The sequence below is a fragment of the Macaca mulatta genome, chromosome 18 (genome assembly GCF_049350105.2).
Source record: "Macaca mulatta isolate MMU2019108-1 chromosome 18, T2T-MMU8v2.0, whole genome shotgun sequence".
Lineage (NCBI taxonomy): Eukaryota > Metazoa > Chordata > Mammalia > Primates > Cercopithecidae > Macaca > Macaca mulatta.
The window spans coordinates 45,823,702-45,842,173 of record NC_133423.1 but is presented as its reverse complement, the minus strand read 5'-3'; the positions used below and the strand labels follow the sequence as shown (position 1 = coordinate 45,842,173).

The following is an 18,472-nucleotide window of genomic DNA, read 5'->3' as shown; positions in this document are numbered from 1 at the left end:
ACTACTCAACCCAGGTCTCCAGTCCCCAGGAGAGGGAAGATCCATGGAAGAGTTGGGGTCCCATTCCTGCCCCACCATCAGCCAGCTGGGGGGCCAGGGCATCACCTCACCTGCCTGGAGCCACCATTCTCTCCTCCTAAGCCCAGCACACCTCCCAGGGCCGTGGTGAGAAACAAGAGGGGAGTGGAGGTGACAAGAACTTTGAAAGCTCCACTAGTACTTAATCACATTAGGTCATGGCCACATGAGAAAGCAAATGTTTAAAATGTTTGCCATCACCTTACAATCACTGTGTTATTGATTTGGTTTGGTTTTGAACAATACACAGTTGTATATATTTCTGCATTTTTTCAACATACCCATCCTGAAGGTGACAGACTATGCAGGCAACCTCTCAGTACTCTGTGGTTCTGTAACCAATTCCTCTCACTCTTGGACCCAAGGAACACTTTTCTTTTTCCAATAACACTCTATAATTGCTTTGTGATTTTGCATTTTAACATCTTTGCCCCCATGGGCAACATAGAGGGGAGCACAGATGATCATATCACCATCCTTATATGTACTTGGTTTTTCAATGTTTGGATTGCTTTTATGTTTTTTTCTTTTTGAAATGCTGTATACAGAGCAGTTTTAACATCAGATGGAATTATCAGATGGCCTTTGAGAACCCTTGCAGCCCTCAGATTCTCTCTGTGATGGTTTGAAGAGGTGACGTTAGCCGTGAGTCTGGTGCCAAAAGGCCAGATTTAGAAAACTGTCCATGCAGGCCTGCTATTGCTCTTCTGAGTCCTAAGTGCCTCTTTGCAGCTGGTAATGGCAACAATGTCAGAGTTAAGTGCATGCATCCCAGTCCCATGGAATTGTCAGAAGAAAACCAGCTAAGCTTACAAAGCCTGAGAGCCCTCTGGGTGCATGTCAAGGGACAGGGAAGAGTTTTGTTGTTCTTCTGTGGTGCCAGGACTGTGAAAGTCCCAGGGAGGGATTGGCTGAAAGAGTAAAGACAGGGTAGGTGTCTCATATAACTGGATGCTCCCTAAGGGCAGGCACTAGCTCAGTTCTACAACACTTCACACCTGACATAGACTAATTGTCCAGTAGCATTTACTGAGCACTTAGTATGAGCATGTGGGTGTTATTCACATATTTAATGCTAATAACAACCCCATTAGGATCCCATGTTGTTATGAACGAGAAAATAGAGGCAAACAGAGGTTTAATAACTTACACATGGCAGGTAAGTGGAAATGGGTCTCAAATATGCAGTTGGCAGCCAGAGCCCGTGCTCTCAACCTCTTGGCCACACTGCTTGTTGAGGGGATTTCAGAAACTCAGGAAGAAGCTTAAATGCCCCCCCACTGCCGCCCTACTCTTCCTAGAGGTCTCATTTACACGCCAGCTGCTGCCCAAAATCCTTTAGTAAAGGGAACAGCATTTTCACTCTGCAATTATTGATTAAGCTTAAAATGTAAATACATTTTGATAAACGAAAACACTGATTTAAGTTCATTAACCTCAAGGTATAAATGACTGACATGAGATCTTTCCCTTGAGTGAGTTTTGATGGGAGAAGAGATTCCTAGGACCTGAAATAGGGTTGGACTCCCTGAGATGGAAGGGGCAGGAAAGATGAGGTTCCAGGTAGAGGGCTTTTTACCATCTCCATTTCCACCAAGCCACACCCTGGGAGCAGCAGGTAGTAATGCAAATCCCAGCTCAGTCATTTCTAGAGACATCCTCAATCCTCAAGTCTAAGATTTAGAACTGTGTTTCTCCAGGCAATGTCAAGGAAGATTCTTACCTTGGCCAAACTCTAGCCAGGCTCCTGAACCCTTTCTCAACTGAGCCTCAATCTTGGCCTATAAAGACTTGAACAAAACACTAACATAGTTTCTAACAGCTCAAGGTCACATCCCTAGGGTGACCCTAATCCCCCTTACTGTACCTGCCTTAGAAAACTCAAGGCTGTCAAAATAATTTACGTTGGTTCCAGCCAGCACCTGAGGGTAGGGCTTCTGTCTGCCAGACTCTTGTAGGATAGGACCCTCATACCATAAAGCATCAGTTAGCAAACCCAGACGGGTTCCACAACCCACATGGGCTGACCTCCCCATTACTGCTTTTTGTGTTTTTCCCCTGACTCTACTGAGCCCCTGATTACCCTCCCCCTATTCCCTCATCCTCCCTTTAAAGAGGCTTGCAAACCTCTGCACAAACCTAAGTTGGGTTCAGTTCACACTGGCCTCTTTTCCTGATTGCGGTGGTAGATTACTGATTAAAGTTTGTCCTTGCTGCTTTGCTGTTCAGCTTTCTCTTTGATGAAGTGCTTAGACCTCTTGCAGCAGAGATAACTGGAGCCTTGATCTGGAGGCTCTTGGGTTCCATCTCCCAAGGCAGAATCTCTCAGGTATGGACCAAAAGTATGCACTGAAACAAGCTTCCTGGACCCAATTCTGATGCACATTCAAGTTTGAAATTAGGAAGTATTTTTAGCCCCTTTTCTTAGTCTTCCCTTCTCTTTTCCTTCCCTGCATTCAGTGTCTCCTTCTCCAGTGTCTGTGACCCAGGTACATTGGTCCTGGATATGTAGGTAAATAAAATGTTGAGGTAACGCCACTAAAAATACACATTCCAGCCCCAAAAAGGCTCTGGAAGCATCACCACTGTTTACATATCTTCAGCTGCTCTAGGTCACAGCTGAAAAACAACATACCTCACTCATTATTCCCAAGTGGGCTTTTTTTCTTCAAAACATGTTTACCCCTATGTACACGAGTATGTGTGTGTCTGTGTGTGGACATATGTGTGGACACGTGTGTGGACATATGTGTGGACACAGGTGTGAATGTGTGTTGGGGAATGGGTGGGATGATGTCACATGGTCTTGGGAAGGAGACTTACAGTTCCAATGTTCAGGGTCTCAAGGGTGAATTCGTCCACCCGGCCACATTCAAAGTAGTCTTTGAGGTTGTTGTCAGAGACAAGAAGAACTTGCTTGATGGTGTCAGATTTATCCCCATAGAGCTTGATGTAGACTCTAGAATCCGTGCTGGCCCCAGAGACATCCCCAGTCTTCAAGCTGATGTGATAGCGAAAGTCTGAACAGCCCAAAGCAGAGGGAGGAAGGGAAGGGGTTAGTGCAGGGGGTGACAGGAAGCAGGATGCCTGTATAGGAGGGCAGCCTGGAGCTGGAAGCTTGTGGGGAACACAGGCTGGGAATTGAGAATCCAGGCTCCTGCTCTAAGCAGCCCTGCAACTTGGGGCAGGGGTTCCTTCCATCTCTGTGAGGTCTCCTCAACCACAAAAGCAGAATTCTAGTAGGTTCTCTGTCTGCTCCAGAAGGTGTGAATGGGCTGAGAGCAGGAAAGTGTGTAAATCACAAGCAAGAACATCAAAATGTAAGAGCCTGAAAGGATCTCCCACAATCATCTGATCTAGCTTCTCTGACAGTGGACAAGGAAACTGAGACAAAGGAAGGATCGATCTTTCCAGACATTGTCTAGAGTATTATACACACAGTATTATTGCTAAGGATTCTGACCTCAGTTTCACAAGCAAGGAATCTGAGCCTCAGAAGGTCATGTGTTTGGTGTAAGATGGCAACAGTGAAGAGGTCGCCAGCCAGGAGTGAAGCCCTCTTGAAGCCCCCTGCTTTTCACTGGGCTACCACAAGGGTGTCACTCCATTTTATCAGCCAGGAAGGTCTGCATTATCTGTCTTCAGGGATAAAAACACCCGAGGAAAAGGTGAGTCCTGAAATAATACAAGGCAAGCCCCCAAGTCCTCCAGGCTTGTCCCTGGGTGTGTGTGTATCTTGGGCAAAGAGGAGGAAGCACTGGAAAGGTGAGTGATGCTCACTCCCAGGCCTGCCACTCGCTGCCTCCGTAGGGTCCTCCCGCTAGGAAGAAGGATTTGGAGAAAGTCAGCTGAGCACACCCTGCCTGGGGTCCAGCCCTGGAACTAGATCAGCTCCATTAGTTCCACCCAAGGGCACTTGAGGAAATGGCTTCTCTTCTTGCTGAAAGATGTAGTAGCAGAAACTGGGAAGGAGACCTCTTTCTTATACTATTTTCCAGCTAAACCAGGGATGCCCAATCTTTTGGTTTCCCTGGCCACATTGGAAGAAGAAGAATTGTCTTGGGCCACACAAAAAAATGTGCTAATACAAATGATAGCTGATGAGTTAAAAAAAAAAATTGCAAAAAAAGCTTTATGTTTTAAGAAAGTTTACAAATTTGTGTTGGACCGCATTCGAAGCCATCGTGGGCCACACGTGTGCAGGCTGTGGATTGGACAAGCTTGATCTAAATGCTTTCAGAGGCTCTGACTGAGGAAGCAGGGGGTCAGGAGGTCCTGTCCACATGGTGAAATCGGGGCTTGCTGGAGTGGGAAGGACAGTGACATAGACAGAGATACCCTGGGTACTGGTTCCAGCTCCATCACTGACTACACAACTGGGTTTGCTGGGGTTGTGGAGGGGGAAGAGGGGTCCCCTTACCACAGGCATGGGTCATCTCCTCTCCTGGGTTCCTTCCCGGATCTTAAATTCTGTAACTCTGAGACCAGAAATGGGACACTCTGGTTCAAACTCTGCAGTCTAACCTTAGAAAAGGTCAGATATATATATCTTTAGCTGCTGGGTGTCGTGGCTCATGCCTCTAATCCCAGCACTTTGGATGGCCAAGGTGGGTGTTTTCTTGAAGGGCTTAGCTGAGGGAAGACCCCTCTCTCACCAAGGGCACACCCAGCACCTAGTCATCAGGACAACTCACTCTTCAGTGTCGCATTGCTGTCACTGGGTAGCAACTCTCGGACCAGCTGCCCATCGTCCTTATCCTTGTCCAACCACCTGGTGGGCAAATGGGGGGATGTTAGCTCTTTGGGTGGTGCAGGCAGACGATCAAAGCTTCACCCATTCATGCAGAGTCACTAGGGAGACCTAGAGCTTTGACTTTAGCAAAGTAAAATGATTCTATGGGAGCATCTAGCAAAGCATCCTAGCCTGGAGTGGGAAAGGAGGACTTCCCAGAGGCGGTGGTGTTTGGCTGAGATTGAAAGGAGGGCAGGGAACTCCTTGGGGAATGGGTGGAGATGATGTCACATGGTCTTTGGAAGGAGACCAGGAGAAAAGGGAAGAGTATCCCAGAGGAAACAACATATCCTGGGATGGAATACAGCCTCCAGGAGTTGAGACAAGATCATGTGGATGGATGCAGTGAGAGCTCGCAGAGGAGGCTGGAGAGGGGACAGGTCACATGATGTAGGGCCTTGGCAATCACTGTCAAAAGTCTGTCCTGAAAGCCATCATTAGCATAGAAATCAAGCATCTCTTTTTCTAAAGGCTTTCCATCCTCACAGCACCGTACTGAGGGCTCTGGGGTGGGGAGATGGAAGAGAAGATATGCTAGGATACATAAGGCCCAGTCCAGGCTGTCGGCAGCCTACTTAAGAAGACAAGATAGACCAGCTGAGGCACTGAAGACCAAGACAAGGATAGGTATTGGACCAGAGTAAGTTGAGGGAAATGAGGAGGGATCAGTGATCTGAGTCCTCAGGGATAAATGAGAATTGCCTTCCAGGAGAAGCTGGAGTTGTACCCTGCAGGGCTGCAGATTGATAGCTGTGACTCTTCAACATGTTGGAGTGAGCCACGGTCCCATCTCTCTGCTGGTCATCCACCAGGGGGAAAGGTATGGGGCAATTTACCTGAAAAGCACCTACACACTGGGCATAGAGACTCAGCCTGAGAAATCAATCATGCAAGCATGAGTTTTCTAAGCTTCAGCACTCAGGATGGTTTATGATGGGGCCCATGGCAGAATAGACACTGTTCATTGTTCCCCAGGATATTGAGGAAAACAAGACATTTGCCTCTCAACCAAACCACCTCCCATTTGTCTGTGTCTTGGTGCTGGTCTTTGCAGCCCACTCCATTACCCTACTGAGAGGGAGGCAACTCCCTGGCTACAGAGCCCGTAAAAGCCAAGGCACTAATTCCTCCATAGTCTCCCTGGCATGGAGCTCAGGCCTCCCCAAACTGCAGTACTCTCTGCTAATAGTCCACTCCTCTCCCCAAGGCTGACAGAAGAAATGCTGTGGTCTCTCCCAAACCTTCTCTTTCACCCTCCTTCCCAAAACACAAGATCCGACATTCCCAGGAGACCTTGCTGTCAGTTGGCTATTAGCTAACACTAAAATATAAGCCGACAACTAGGCTGTTACTTTTCCCAAGGGCTTTGGTGCTGTGAATCTAGAACGCAAGAAAACCATTGGAGACTCCAAGACATGAGGATACAATGGTGAAATCCTGGGCATTGATGACAGGGGAATTTGGGAACTCAGGGCTTCTAGAGTCCCTGAAATCAACCAATTAAGAGCCTCCCATTCTGTCTGCCTGGCTGAGGTCACCCTGGCATGGAGACTGCAGAGGAGAAGGTTGTGAAGCAGGTCTGGGCACGCATTCACAGGGCGGGGAAGTGTGGAGAGTCAGCAAGCCCTCAGCCATCTGAAAATTCTACCTGCGCTCCCCTCATTCTCCATCACTTATCCACCCCCAGCCCCTCCCCAGCAGCAAAAGGAAACCATGACTTGTCATTTTGTTTCTACCTAAATACTTTCAGGGTATTAATAGATATTTCCAAATATAGCCAGTTTCTTTCAGCTTCAAACACTTCAGCCCAGTTTCAGAGTGAGATGTTGCTAAAAGGATAAGTCAGTCTGGTGGTGATTTTATTACTCTTTCTCTGAGCTCACAGGCATGTGTGTGTGTGTACACACACACATACACACACACCTGATCCAAGCAGAAATTCTGATAAACAGACCTAGTTTGTCCTGCTCTCCAACAGAGTTAAAATAACAGCTCAGGTGAAGAAAGAAGCAGTGTGCATGCTCAGGCTCCAGTTCCTGATTTTTCCAAGTCCCCTGGGTCCTGAGTTGGCAAATGTCATCACTACATGTGTCAGCAAGACATAAGAACCCATTTTCTTAAAAAATGCATGCACTGTTAAGTGTTTGGGGGCAGGGAGGACTCCGGGGTGTTTGAGGCCTCTGCTCCTCTCCCGCCCAGCCATCAGCATCATCGGTATCACTGTGTCTTTAATGGGCTCCTTTCGAACTGCAATACCCTCAACCTCACCATAAGATACATGCCGGCCAGGAAGGTGCAGAAGAGCAGACAAGGGATTGGGTCAAAGTCACACAGCAGGTGGACAGCTAGACTTCTGGTTCTGAGCTCCCCCAGCACCATGTATGTGACAATGCAGTGTGCACACACCAACTTCTTCCTCTTCCCCTTTCCGGGCTCCCTCTCCTGGCCTGCCCCAGAGCTCCGCCCGCTGCTCTCTTTATACATGCTCTCCCTAAAGGATCCCCTGCAGTTCCCTAGCTTTAAATTTTAGCTCTATGCTCTCATTCTCTGAATTCATTTCTCAAGGCCCAACTCTGTATTGAAAACCGAACACATCCCAACTAGACCTCCAGAGTCCAACCTTGTCCCCACCCCTCAGTTCTCCCTCCCCAGGATCCCCATTTCAGTAAACGGCATGACCTTCAACCCACCTATCAAAGGCAAAAGTCTGGGGCTTTCAGTTCTAGCTCTTTCTCTGTCTCTTATGGGCAAGGCCCATGAACTGTCCCTCCAGGGTCCTCTCTGGTGTACAATAAGCCCCTTCTCACCACCTTCACTGCCACCACGAAGGGCCAAGCTGCCATGTGGTGAACTGAATTGTGTCCCCCCACCCCACCCTACCCCATTCATACATTTAAGTCCTAACCTCCAGTACCTCAGAATGTGACCTTATTTGGTAACAGGGTCATTGCAAACGTAACCAAATTAAAATAAGGTAATTAGGGTGACTCCTCATCTAATCTGACTGGTATCCTCATGAAAAGGGAAAATTTGGACACAGATACATAGAGAGGAAGATGCTGTGAGGAGGCACAGAGAGAAGGTGGCCAATCACAAGCCAGGGAACTCCCAAGGCTGCCAGGGGCAAGGACAGAGGGCTGAGTCAGATCCTTCCCTAGCGCCTTCAGAGGGGCGCAGCCTGACTGACACCTTGATTTTGGACTTCTGACCTCCGAAACTGTGAGACTTTATGTTTCTGCCATTTAAGCCACCCAGTCTGTGCGCTTTGTTACAGCCCTGGAACATGAACAAATGCCGTCATCAACTCCCCAAAACCTCCCCTCCTCCTCCCTGGGCCCTGTCCTAACCCCAGAGGCCAGACGGCCTTCCTCACATGTAAGAGGCTGCCTCGCCCTGCTGGACAGTGGCCTCTGTCTACCTGCCTGTCTTGCTGGACTCCAGAACACTCTAGTCCTTTCCCCTGGTGCTCTCCTCTTCATTCCATGGGAGGCCGGCCTCAACGTTCCTCTGCAGACAGGCCTTCCCCATCTCTAGTCCCCACTCCAGCCCCTGCACCGTTGTGTGTTTCCACCACGCCACTCTTCACAGTGTGTCATTCTGGCTTTATTCACTTGCTTTTTGTCTAGTTTCCCTGTAGACTATAAACTCCATGAGGACAGGGAGTAAATATATAGTAGGTGCTTAATAAATATATTTTGAGTGGATAGGAATAAAACAATGCAAGCTCTTCCATCTGGCATCCAGCCAGTTAGCCTCCGATCCAGGATGGGGGTGAAAATGCCGGTGATGACTTGAAACGAGGCTGTACTCTTCCCCCACATCCCACTTCCCCTATGGCTTAGGAGACTGAGGGTTCACACTCCATCCTCTCCCACCCCAGCCTTCTCACTCCTTCCCCACATGCCAGGCACCCCTTGCCAACGTCTGGATGAGCCACCCCCTCAGCCCCTTACTCATGCCTCATGCCATTTCTTCAGCCTAGGTGGCCCACCCTCCCTTTTCCTCTCCCTCTGTCCACTCTCTGATCTCCCTTCCAGGCCCAGGTGCAGTTCCATCCCTTCCTGGAAGCCTGCCTGGCTTGCTCTCTGTTAGTGCCACTCACTTGGAGTTGCCTACATTACTTACCTTTTCAGTGTAATTCCTTGTAATATGAACAGTGGCTATATGTAGAAGACTGTAGCGCCCTTTGTCATTGACAAAATCTGTTTCGCAATCATTGACCTATGGAGCCCTCCCAGCGGCCCTCCATGACTGGGAAACTACTGGGCCTAGGTTGGTGCGGTGGTAAGTAATTCAGCTGCAGCAGATGTGCGCCTGTGTGTGTGCACCTGTATGCACAGGCATGCACGTGAGTACATCTGTGTTCATGGTAAAAGGAAGAGCAACACACTCATTGCTGGGCAGCTGTGCAACTCACTCTCATCCACTCAAAGGAGGGCTGTCCTCAGTGTAGCTACCCTCGAAGAGCCCTGGACCAGCCCTAATAAAGTGGACACATAGCAACTCATCTCTACATATAGAACTTAGCCCTAGAACTAAGATTTGCAGAACCAGGTCAGTCCAAGGCCCCAAATCAATCATACAGTGTGCATCCTCCAGATGTTGCCACGTAAAATGTGGAGGGCCACCAGGATGACATGAAAAACACTGGTATTGCTCATTCTAAAATCTCTCTATCAGGAACTTCTTTAAGTCAATGGGAACCCAAATGCTTAAGCAAAAAGAGAAAGGAAACTTTATCTCACGAGTAAATTGCAGAAAGGAAAACAAAGTAAGATACCTTGAAAAGAAGTTAACAGGGGAGAGGTATGGTCAGAAAACTATTTAAATTAAAAACTATTTAAAAAAAACCCTTTTGATTTAAAAGTTTAATTCAATCTGCAACTAACTCTCTGAAGTAACTTACACTTAAATTCAGGAATTGCCAAATTTTATCATGAACAAGCACCCACATTTTGGTGCTTAAATAGAGGAAACTAGCAGCACTGTAAGGGGTGAGGGGGTAATGTGAGGCTCAGGTCTAAGCACCACCAGCAAGGCCACCTCTTTCTTCCACCAGCTATAGCCTTAAGCCACTGTTTTGCTTGCTGGTCGTGGTAGTAGAACTGGGTCTTCCCAAAACGCAGGGACCATAACCTAAGCTGGAGAAAAGACCAGGAGGCAGAACGCGTACCTGAGACAGGGGAACTCCACGTTGTCGCTCTCAGGCTGCCCTTCCTCTCTCACCAGCACTCTGTCCAGGTACCAGCCACTGCCAGAGCCTTTGCCATCGTGTCTGATCCTCACCCGCCTCACATTCCGCATGGTAACGGACTCGATAGTGAACTCGTCAGCCTTGTTGGGGGAAACCACAATGACAGTTGGATGGTGGCTACCCCAGGACCCAAACACCAAGGAAAGACATAAGCTCAGATATCAGCTGATGGGTTAGGCAACTCATCTTTCACACATGGGACAGGAGCTACCTATAAAGAACAGGTCACACCCACCCCCAATTTCTCCCACTGGAATATCATCCAATGTCAAGTTTCCAGCAACTGAGAGCTGCACTTTTTGGTGAAACAATGGTTCTTCTCTGTGATCTCCTTTCAAAAGGCAGCTCCCTCTGGGAAAATAAACAAGCTGTTATCAGTCACCAATCATTTATCGTGAGCTAATTCCTTGGCGAATCTCCTCTGGCTCCTTGCTCTAGAGTGATACTGGGCCCCTTCCAAGGAGGGAAATGATTAGAATTGATTACAGGGACTAAGTGGTCTTGCTAATTGTGTAGTTTTGCCCACCACTGAGGCAGCATAACTGCGGTAGGGGCAACAGAGTTTCCAAGTGTACATGAGCACACCTGGGAGCCTTCAGGGACAGAAACACTGAAGGTGGGATTGATGGACAAAGGCGTCAGAAGATGTAGGAGGAAAGAGTAGGGAAGGCTGAAGAGAAAGGTGGGTGGGTGGGAAGGAGAGAGGAAATTTAAAGTTATGTGAAGTAAAGGCATCGCTACCTCCTCTCCTCAAATGAACCTGAGTCCACCCACAACATCCTGCTCAGATTATTTTTGCCACTGCAGCCTCCAAATGGCCATGATCCCAAGAATCGAGCCAGCCTGGATTGGCCTCAGAGAGAGGCCTTCACTGGAATTCCAGGGCTTTCCCTGACCTCACCAAGGAAGAGGTGGCAGAGGAAGGAGACAGAGCAGTCATCTGCAAATCTCTTCACCCTGGTGAGCTCCCTTGGCCTCACTTTACTGCAACAACGACTCTGTACTTAGCATCCACTGTGTGCTGTGGGCCAGGTCTGACCTCAGAGATGGTACATCCACTGCCCCTAATACTCACAACAGCCAGCCACAGATAGGCATCCTTTCCCTATTTCAGGCATGAGGAAACTGAGGCTCAGGAGAATGAAGCAGATAGCCCAAGGCTGGGTTTGCCTCAAACTTGCCTAGCTCTTTCCCCACTGCTTCCACAGCCTCCCCAGAACACCCATGTGATGGTTGGGGAAACAGGGGGAACACCCAACACAACTGCAATGAGGCTAGCAACAGAAGCAAGCTCTCCCACCCCATCTTTAGGGTCTTTCTTGATTTCTCTTTCCTAAAGGTCATGAACAAGATGCCTGAAGTGGTCATGCCATGGGGGAGAATGCCAAGTTCCCACATTGGCCCCTGGGGGCCCAGCCTTTCTCCAGCCTGGGTCCTCTAGTCCACAGTGCCCGGCATCCTTCCCTCTCTGCCCACCCCTGAGGTAAGAAAGATGCTGCTGCTGCTTCCCAGTGTCTTTCTGTTCTGCTCTCTTCTCAAAGCTCAAGGGTGGGGGAGGACCATAATCCCTCCAAGGTGGCTCTTCAACTCCCTGCTGTACAGTCCCAGGAGTCTAACAGGTGTCCATGCATGTTAGTGAATGAGGGTGGGCCAGATACTCAGGAACCAAATACACTAGGCATTGCTGTGCCCTCCCAGTGGCTCTGCTGGGATTCCCCGGTCCCCCGCCCCCTTACCCAGAGTGAGGCTCCTGATGGCTGAGGCCCCAGGACCAGCATCAGCTCAACTTTAACAGGGCAGGGAAGACAAGGGAACATGGGAACTGGGAGGACAGGGATGAGTGGGGCACATTGCTGTAACTTACATTGCCCTTTTCAAACAGGTCTGTGTTATTCCTGCAGTTGTAGAGCAGCCGTTCCCCTGTGTCCCCCACATCACCAAAAAGGCAGAGATAGACGTTGGCATCGGTCCCAGCACCTTCAAGTTCACCTGTGCACACAGTCACACGGTACCGGGCCACTGGCAGGCAGAGAGAGGGACACCATTGCTGACATCCCCCTGCTTCCTATCCCTAGCCCTGCGGCTCCCACTTCTAAGCTTTGATTCCTCCTCTCCTTCTAGTTCTTATCTGGGCTGACCTTCCCTCTTCCTCCCAACTATCTAAATCCTACCACACACCAATCAAGAGCTGAGTCATCCCCAAGTCTCTTGGCCTAGGCCCTTGGTCCTTATAGGTATATGGATTCCATTTAAAGCCATGGGATCAAATGAGACAGACAAGAGTTTCCCAATCCTGTCAATTATCAGTATCCTCTGGGAAACTTTTAGAAGAATTCAGATTCCTGAGCCTAGCTTCAGACTTCTTAAATCTGAATTTCCAGAGCTCAGTCTACTAAACTTGAATTGCTTCCAAGTTTTCCTGGAGAACTTTGATGGAGCTGGCCAGTTTGCCCTCAATTCCATCCATCCCAGTAAACCCTTTTGCCTTAGGCTGTTCTCCAACTTCTATGTGTTCTCAAGAAAGATAACTTTTCTCCATGAACAAGAATTGTGTCTTCTTCTTTTCAGAACTCCCACTGATAATGACATGCCATGAAGCAGAGAGAAAGGCATGAAATGCAGTCACTGTGGGAAGGACAGCAGCTTTTTCCCATGTTGAAAATGTACTGTGGAGGGGGCAGACCTGCATCCCTTCACGCCCAGCCCTCCTTCTCACTTAAAATAAGCTGAAAAGTAAAATGCATCCATTCATTCACTTATTCACCCCAAATCGGTTTAATGTTAATGGTACCCCAAAACAAATCGGTTTACTGAAGCCTAGTAGGTGTCAGGCACCATTAACAGTACAGGAATTCCGATGTTAGAGTTAAGAGTAAAAGTAGAGAGGAGCAACGGAAAGTAAAATCACAAATTATGAACAAGAAAATGTTTTTGTTATATCTGTAACTAAGATAATACAGTGGAGGGACGTCTTGGAGTGGTAAGGAGTGGAGTGAGGGAATATAAATTATTTAGAGATGCAGAAAAGGTGACTGCAAGGAGGTAATGTGTGACCTATAAAGTTAGAGAATTCTGGCAAGTGCAAAGGCCCCTGTGTGGACATGCCCAGTGTATGTTCCAGGAACAGGGAGAAGGCCAATATGGCTGGAGTAGAAGGAATGGGAAGGTATATGAGATGAGGCCCAGAGGTGGACAGGAGCTGGATACATGGGGTGTAGCAGGTCAAGGTAAGAAGTGTGGCTTCCTTTTTATTTTTAATTTTAATTTCTGTACAGCGGAAAGCCATTGGAGTGCTTCAAGCAAGGAAGTAACTTGATCTGGTCTATGTTTTAAAGAGTACTCTAGCTGCCAAGAAGAACTGATTATACAGAAAGAAGGAGTAGAATCAAAGAGGTCAGTTAGCAGAATAATTATAGTAGTCTAGAAGAGAGGATACTAGAATTATAGTAGTCTAGACGCCTAGGACTGGAGGTGCAACAGAAGTGGAGAAAAGTCAACAGATTAGCAATATAGTTTGGATGCTAAGTCTAAAATATACTATTTTGGACACAATAGTTCTTGGTGATGGATCAGATAGGTAATTGCGGAAAAGAGAGAAGTTGTAGGTGACTCCTAGGTTTTTGGCTTGGGCAATTAGGTGGATAGAGTTGCCACTAAGGATTAGGGGAGTCTTGGGAGAAGGACAGGTTTGGAAATGGAAATCAATGGTTCTCTTCTGTTCATTATACATTTGAGCTGTCTATTAGATGTTCAAAAACAGAGGTCAAGATGGCAGCTGAATATGTCTGGAGGGTCAGGATTGGTGACATGACTTTGGTCATCATAGGTATATGGAGTCCATTTAAAGCTATGGGATCAAATGAAATATCCTATGGTGAAGATATAGACAAGGACTGAAAGACTATTTGAGGAAATAATGGCCAAAACTTCCCAAATTTGATTTTAAAAGCATTAATATACATATTCAACATGTTCAACAAACTCCAAGTTATGATAAATGCAGAGATCTACACCTAGACATATTATAGTCAAACTGTTGAGAGCCAAAGACGAAGAGAGAATCTTGAAAAGAGTAGCACAAAAGTAACTCATCACCTATAATGGAAGCTCAATACAATAACAGCTGACTTCTCATCAGAAACTATAGAGGCCAGAAGGCAGTGGGATGATATATTCAGTGTGCAGATCATTAACCAAGAATTTTAAATCCACAAAAACTACCTTTCAAGGATTAAGAAGAAATTAGGGCATTCCCAGAATATAAAATACTACAAGAATTAATCACTAGCAGATCTGCCAAGAAATATTAAAGAAACCTTCATGTTAGACATTAAACAGTAACTCGAAATCACCTCATAGAATAAATAGTACCAGAAAAAGGAGTGACATAAGGAAATACATAGAAAATGTGCAAATATTTTTTGTCAATCTTTTCTTCTCATATCTCATATAAATGACAACCGCATAAAGCAGTAAATATAGAGCTGCACCACTAGTGAGCTTATAATATGTAAAGATGCAATTTATATTACAATAATAGCATGAAGGAAGGGGAAGAGCACAAACCTATATTGGAACAAAGTTTTTGTATACTACTGAAATTAAGTTAATATTAATCTGAACTAGATTATTTTAAATTAAAATGGTAATTGTAATTTTCTGGGCAACCACTAAGAAAATCACCCCAAAAATATGATAAAAGAAAACAATGAGGGAACAAAAACGTAAAATATATAAAAGCAGTAAAGAAAGCAGTGAGAATATAAAAATATGTAAGACATATAAGCAGTAAGAAACAAAAAAGATATCACATACAAAATATAGTTAGCAAAATGGCAAATGTCAATCTGAACATATCAGTAATTGCTTTAAATGTATTACATTAAATCTAATTAGTCTAAACATTTCCATCAAAAGCCAGAGTGTGGTGGCCACTCTGCAGAAACAGGGTGAATCCACCCACCCCAAATTTGCTCAGATATCAAGGCTGATGATACTACACATGCACCAAGAGCAAGATTCTATTTTTTACATAATGAGGAGTTATTTGGAGAGCTTGGTGGGCTCTTGAGCAGGTCCAGTAATAGCCTGGGACAGCAGGGAGATTAGGATTTTATGGTAGTTAGGGAGTGAGACTGAGGTGGTGGTTCCTTTGAATGGTCAGGGCTTGTATGGCTTAAACTTTCCACCAGTGTTAAGGAAGGATGATGAGGCTTTCTTATCAGCTGGCCTATATATGAGGCAAAAAGGAAGAGGGGAGTGGTGTAGTTTGAAACCTGCCAGTAGTCAAACATGAAAAAGAAATCAGACTCTATTACACAGAGATTGGCAAAATGGATAATGGATCTAACTATCTTCTATCAACAAAATACACATTTTTCTATTCAAAGACATAAATAGGTTAAAAATAAAAAGGTTACCAATAAAATTGGCTCAAGAAAAAATATACAATCTAAATAGACATATAAAAAGTGAAAAGATTGATTAAACTGCTAGAAGAAAACAGGAAATTCTTCACAATGTTAGGCTGGGCAAGAATTGTTTAAATAAGACTTCAAAAGCATAGGCAGAAAAAGCAAAAACAGACAAATAATATTACATCAAACTTTTGCCCAAACAAAAAATTTTGCACAGCAAAGAAAACTATTAGTAGAGCAAAGATACAACATACATAATAGAAGAAAATATTTGCAAATTATACATCTGACAAGAGGTTAATATTCAAATATATAAGAAAAACAACTCAACAGCAAAAACAAACAAGCAAACAAATAACTCGATTAAGAAATTGGCTAACTACCTTAACAGACATTTCTCAAAAGAAGACACAAATGGTTTAACAGATAGATGAAAAAACAGTTCAACATCACTAATCATCAGGGAAATGCAAATCAAAACCAAAATGAAACATACCATCTTTCTCTAGTTAGAATGGCTATCATCAAAAACACAAAAGAAGTGTTGGCAAGGATGCAGAGAAAAGGGAACACTTGCACACTATGGGTAAGAATGTGAACTAGTATGGCCATTATGAAAAACAGTATGGAGGTTCCTCAAAAAAGTTAAAAATAGAAGAACCATATGATCAATAATACCATTACTGGGTATATATCCAAAAGACATGAAATCAGTATGTTGACGAGATATCTGTACTCTCATGTTTATTGCATCATCCCTACTTACAATAGCCAAGATATAGAATCAACCTAAGTGTCCAATAATGGATGAATGGATAAAGAAAACAGGTATACGTACACAATGCAATACGATTCAGCCACGAAAAAGAGGAATAAAATCCTTCACTTGCAACAACATAGACGAACCTGGAGGACATCATGTTAAGTGAAATAAGTCAGATGCAGAAAGACCAATACCACGTGATTTCACCCATGTGGAATATTAAAAAAAAAAAAAAGAGAGAGAGAGAGAAGTTGACGTCTTAGAGGCAGGGAATCGAATAATATTTTTACCAGAGTAGTTACAAGAGACTGGGGAAAGGATGGGGAGGAGAGGATGGGGAGAAGTTGATCAATGGGTACAAAGTTACAATTAAATGAGAGGAATAAGTTCTGATGTTCTATTATACAGTATAATGACCATAGTTAACAATAAAGACTTGTATATAACAAAATAGCTAGAAGAAATGCTTTTGAACATTCTCACCATAAAGAAATGACAAATGCATGAGGTGATGGATAGGCAAAAAACCCTGATTGGATCATGATACAACATATATTTGTTTCAAAACATTAAATTGTACCCCATAAATACATACAATTACAATATGCCCATTAAAAATAAAATTCCAAATATTTTAAGTGAAAAGATGAATTCATAATTAAAAACACCTAGCCACAAAGAAAAGCCTATGCCCAGATGTTTTTACTAGTGAATTATACCAAACACTCAGAGAAGAAATAATACTAATACTTCTCCAACTCTTCCAAAAATAGAAGAGGAGGGAACACTTCTCAACTCATTTTCTGAGGCCAGCATTACCCTGGTACCAAAACTGACAAAATCATAAGAAAACTACAGACCAATATCTCTTACGAATATGAATACAAAAATATTCAACAAAGTATTCACAAAAAGAATTCAGTGACATATCAAAAGAATTATACATCATGACAATGTAGGATTTATCCCAGAGATACAAATTGGTTTAACTGCTGAAAATCAACTAATGTAATTTATCAAATTAATTGAATAAAAAGCAAAAATCACATGATTATCTCAATAAATGTAGAAAAAGCATTTGACAAAATCTAACACCCTTTCATGATTAAAAAAAAACCATCAACAAACTAGGAATGAAAGGGAAATTTGTCAACCCATAAATGTTATCTATAAAACACCTACAGCTAACATCATAGTCAATCATGAAAGACTGGTCTGGACACTTTCCCCTTAAGATCAGAAACAAGTCATCTCTTCTATTCAATGTGGTGCTGGAGATTTCAGCCAAGGCAAGTAGGCAAGCAAATATATAAAAAGATCTAAATTGGAAAGGAAGAAGTATCTTATTTATGGGTGACATAGCCATGTATTTATAAAATCATAAGGAATTCACTAAAAAACTATTAGAATAAATGACTTCAGCAAAGTTGTAGAGTACAAGATCAATATACCAAAATTGATTATATTTCTATCCTTTTGCAATGAATAGTCTGAAAGTGAAATTAAGAAAACAGTTATATTTGCAATAGCATCAAAAAGAATAAAATATTTAGAAGTAAATTTAAGAAAATAAGTGAAAAACATACACTCTGAAAACCACAAAATATTTTTTAAAGAAAATAAAGATCTAAATAAATGGAAAAACATCTCATGTTCATGAATTGGAAGACCTAACATTATTAAGATGGCAATACTCCTCAAACTGGTCTGTAGATTCGACGCAGCCTCTAACAGAACTCAGCTGACTTATTTGTAGAAACTGACAATCTGATTCTAAAATTCATGTGGAAGTGCAAGGGACCCAGAATAGCCAAAACAACCCTGAGAATGAATAATCAAGGAGAAGAACAAGTGTTGACAAGGATGTAGAAAAATTGGAACTCTCATACATTACTAATAAGAATTTTAAATGGTACAGCTATTTTGATAAATAGTTTGGCAGTTTCTCAAAAAGTTAACCAAAGAGCTACCAAATGACCTAGCAAATTCACTTTTAGGTGTATGCCCAAGAGAATTAAAAATATGTCTGCATAAAAACTTGTACATGGATGTTTATGGCAGCATTATTTATAATAACTGAAAAATAGAAACAATATAAATGCTCTTTAACAGTTGAATTTGGTACATCCATACAATGGACTATGATTCAGCAATAAAAAGAACAGAGT

The 18,472-nt window shown here is 44.1% G+C and overlaps 1 protein-coding gene across 4 annotated transcripts in view; it reads right to left on the bottom strand.

The window, feature by feature from the left end:
- The window catches only part of LOXHD1 (lipoxygenase homology PLAT domains 1), a 182,645-nt gene that overhangs the window by 91,951 nt on the left and 72,222 nt on the right, over nt 1–18,472 (bottom strand). Inside the window, exons 13-16 of one of the 4 annotated variants that reach the window (XM_015121870.3) lie at nt 11,989–12,143; nt 10,044–10,204; nt 4,773–4,849; nt 2,902–3,098 (exon numbers count right to left, since the gene is read on the bottom strand). In XM_015121870.3, the coding sequence (XP_014977356.3) occupies nt 2,902–3,098; nt 4,773–4,849; nt 10,044–10,204; nt 11,989–12,143 (590 nt within the window). Of the gene's footprint in view, nt 1–2,901; nt 3,099–4,772; nt 4,850–10,043; nt 10,205–11,988; nt 12,144–18,472 lie in introns of those variants that run through there. The other 3 variants (XM_077975512.1, XM_077975513.1, XM_077975515.1) reach the window with 3 other exon arrangements.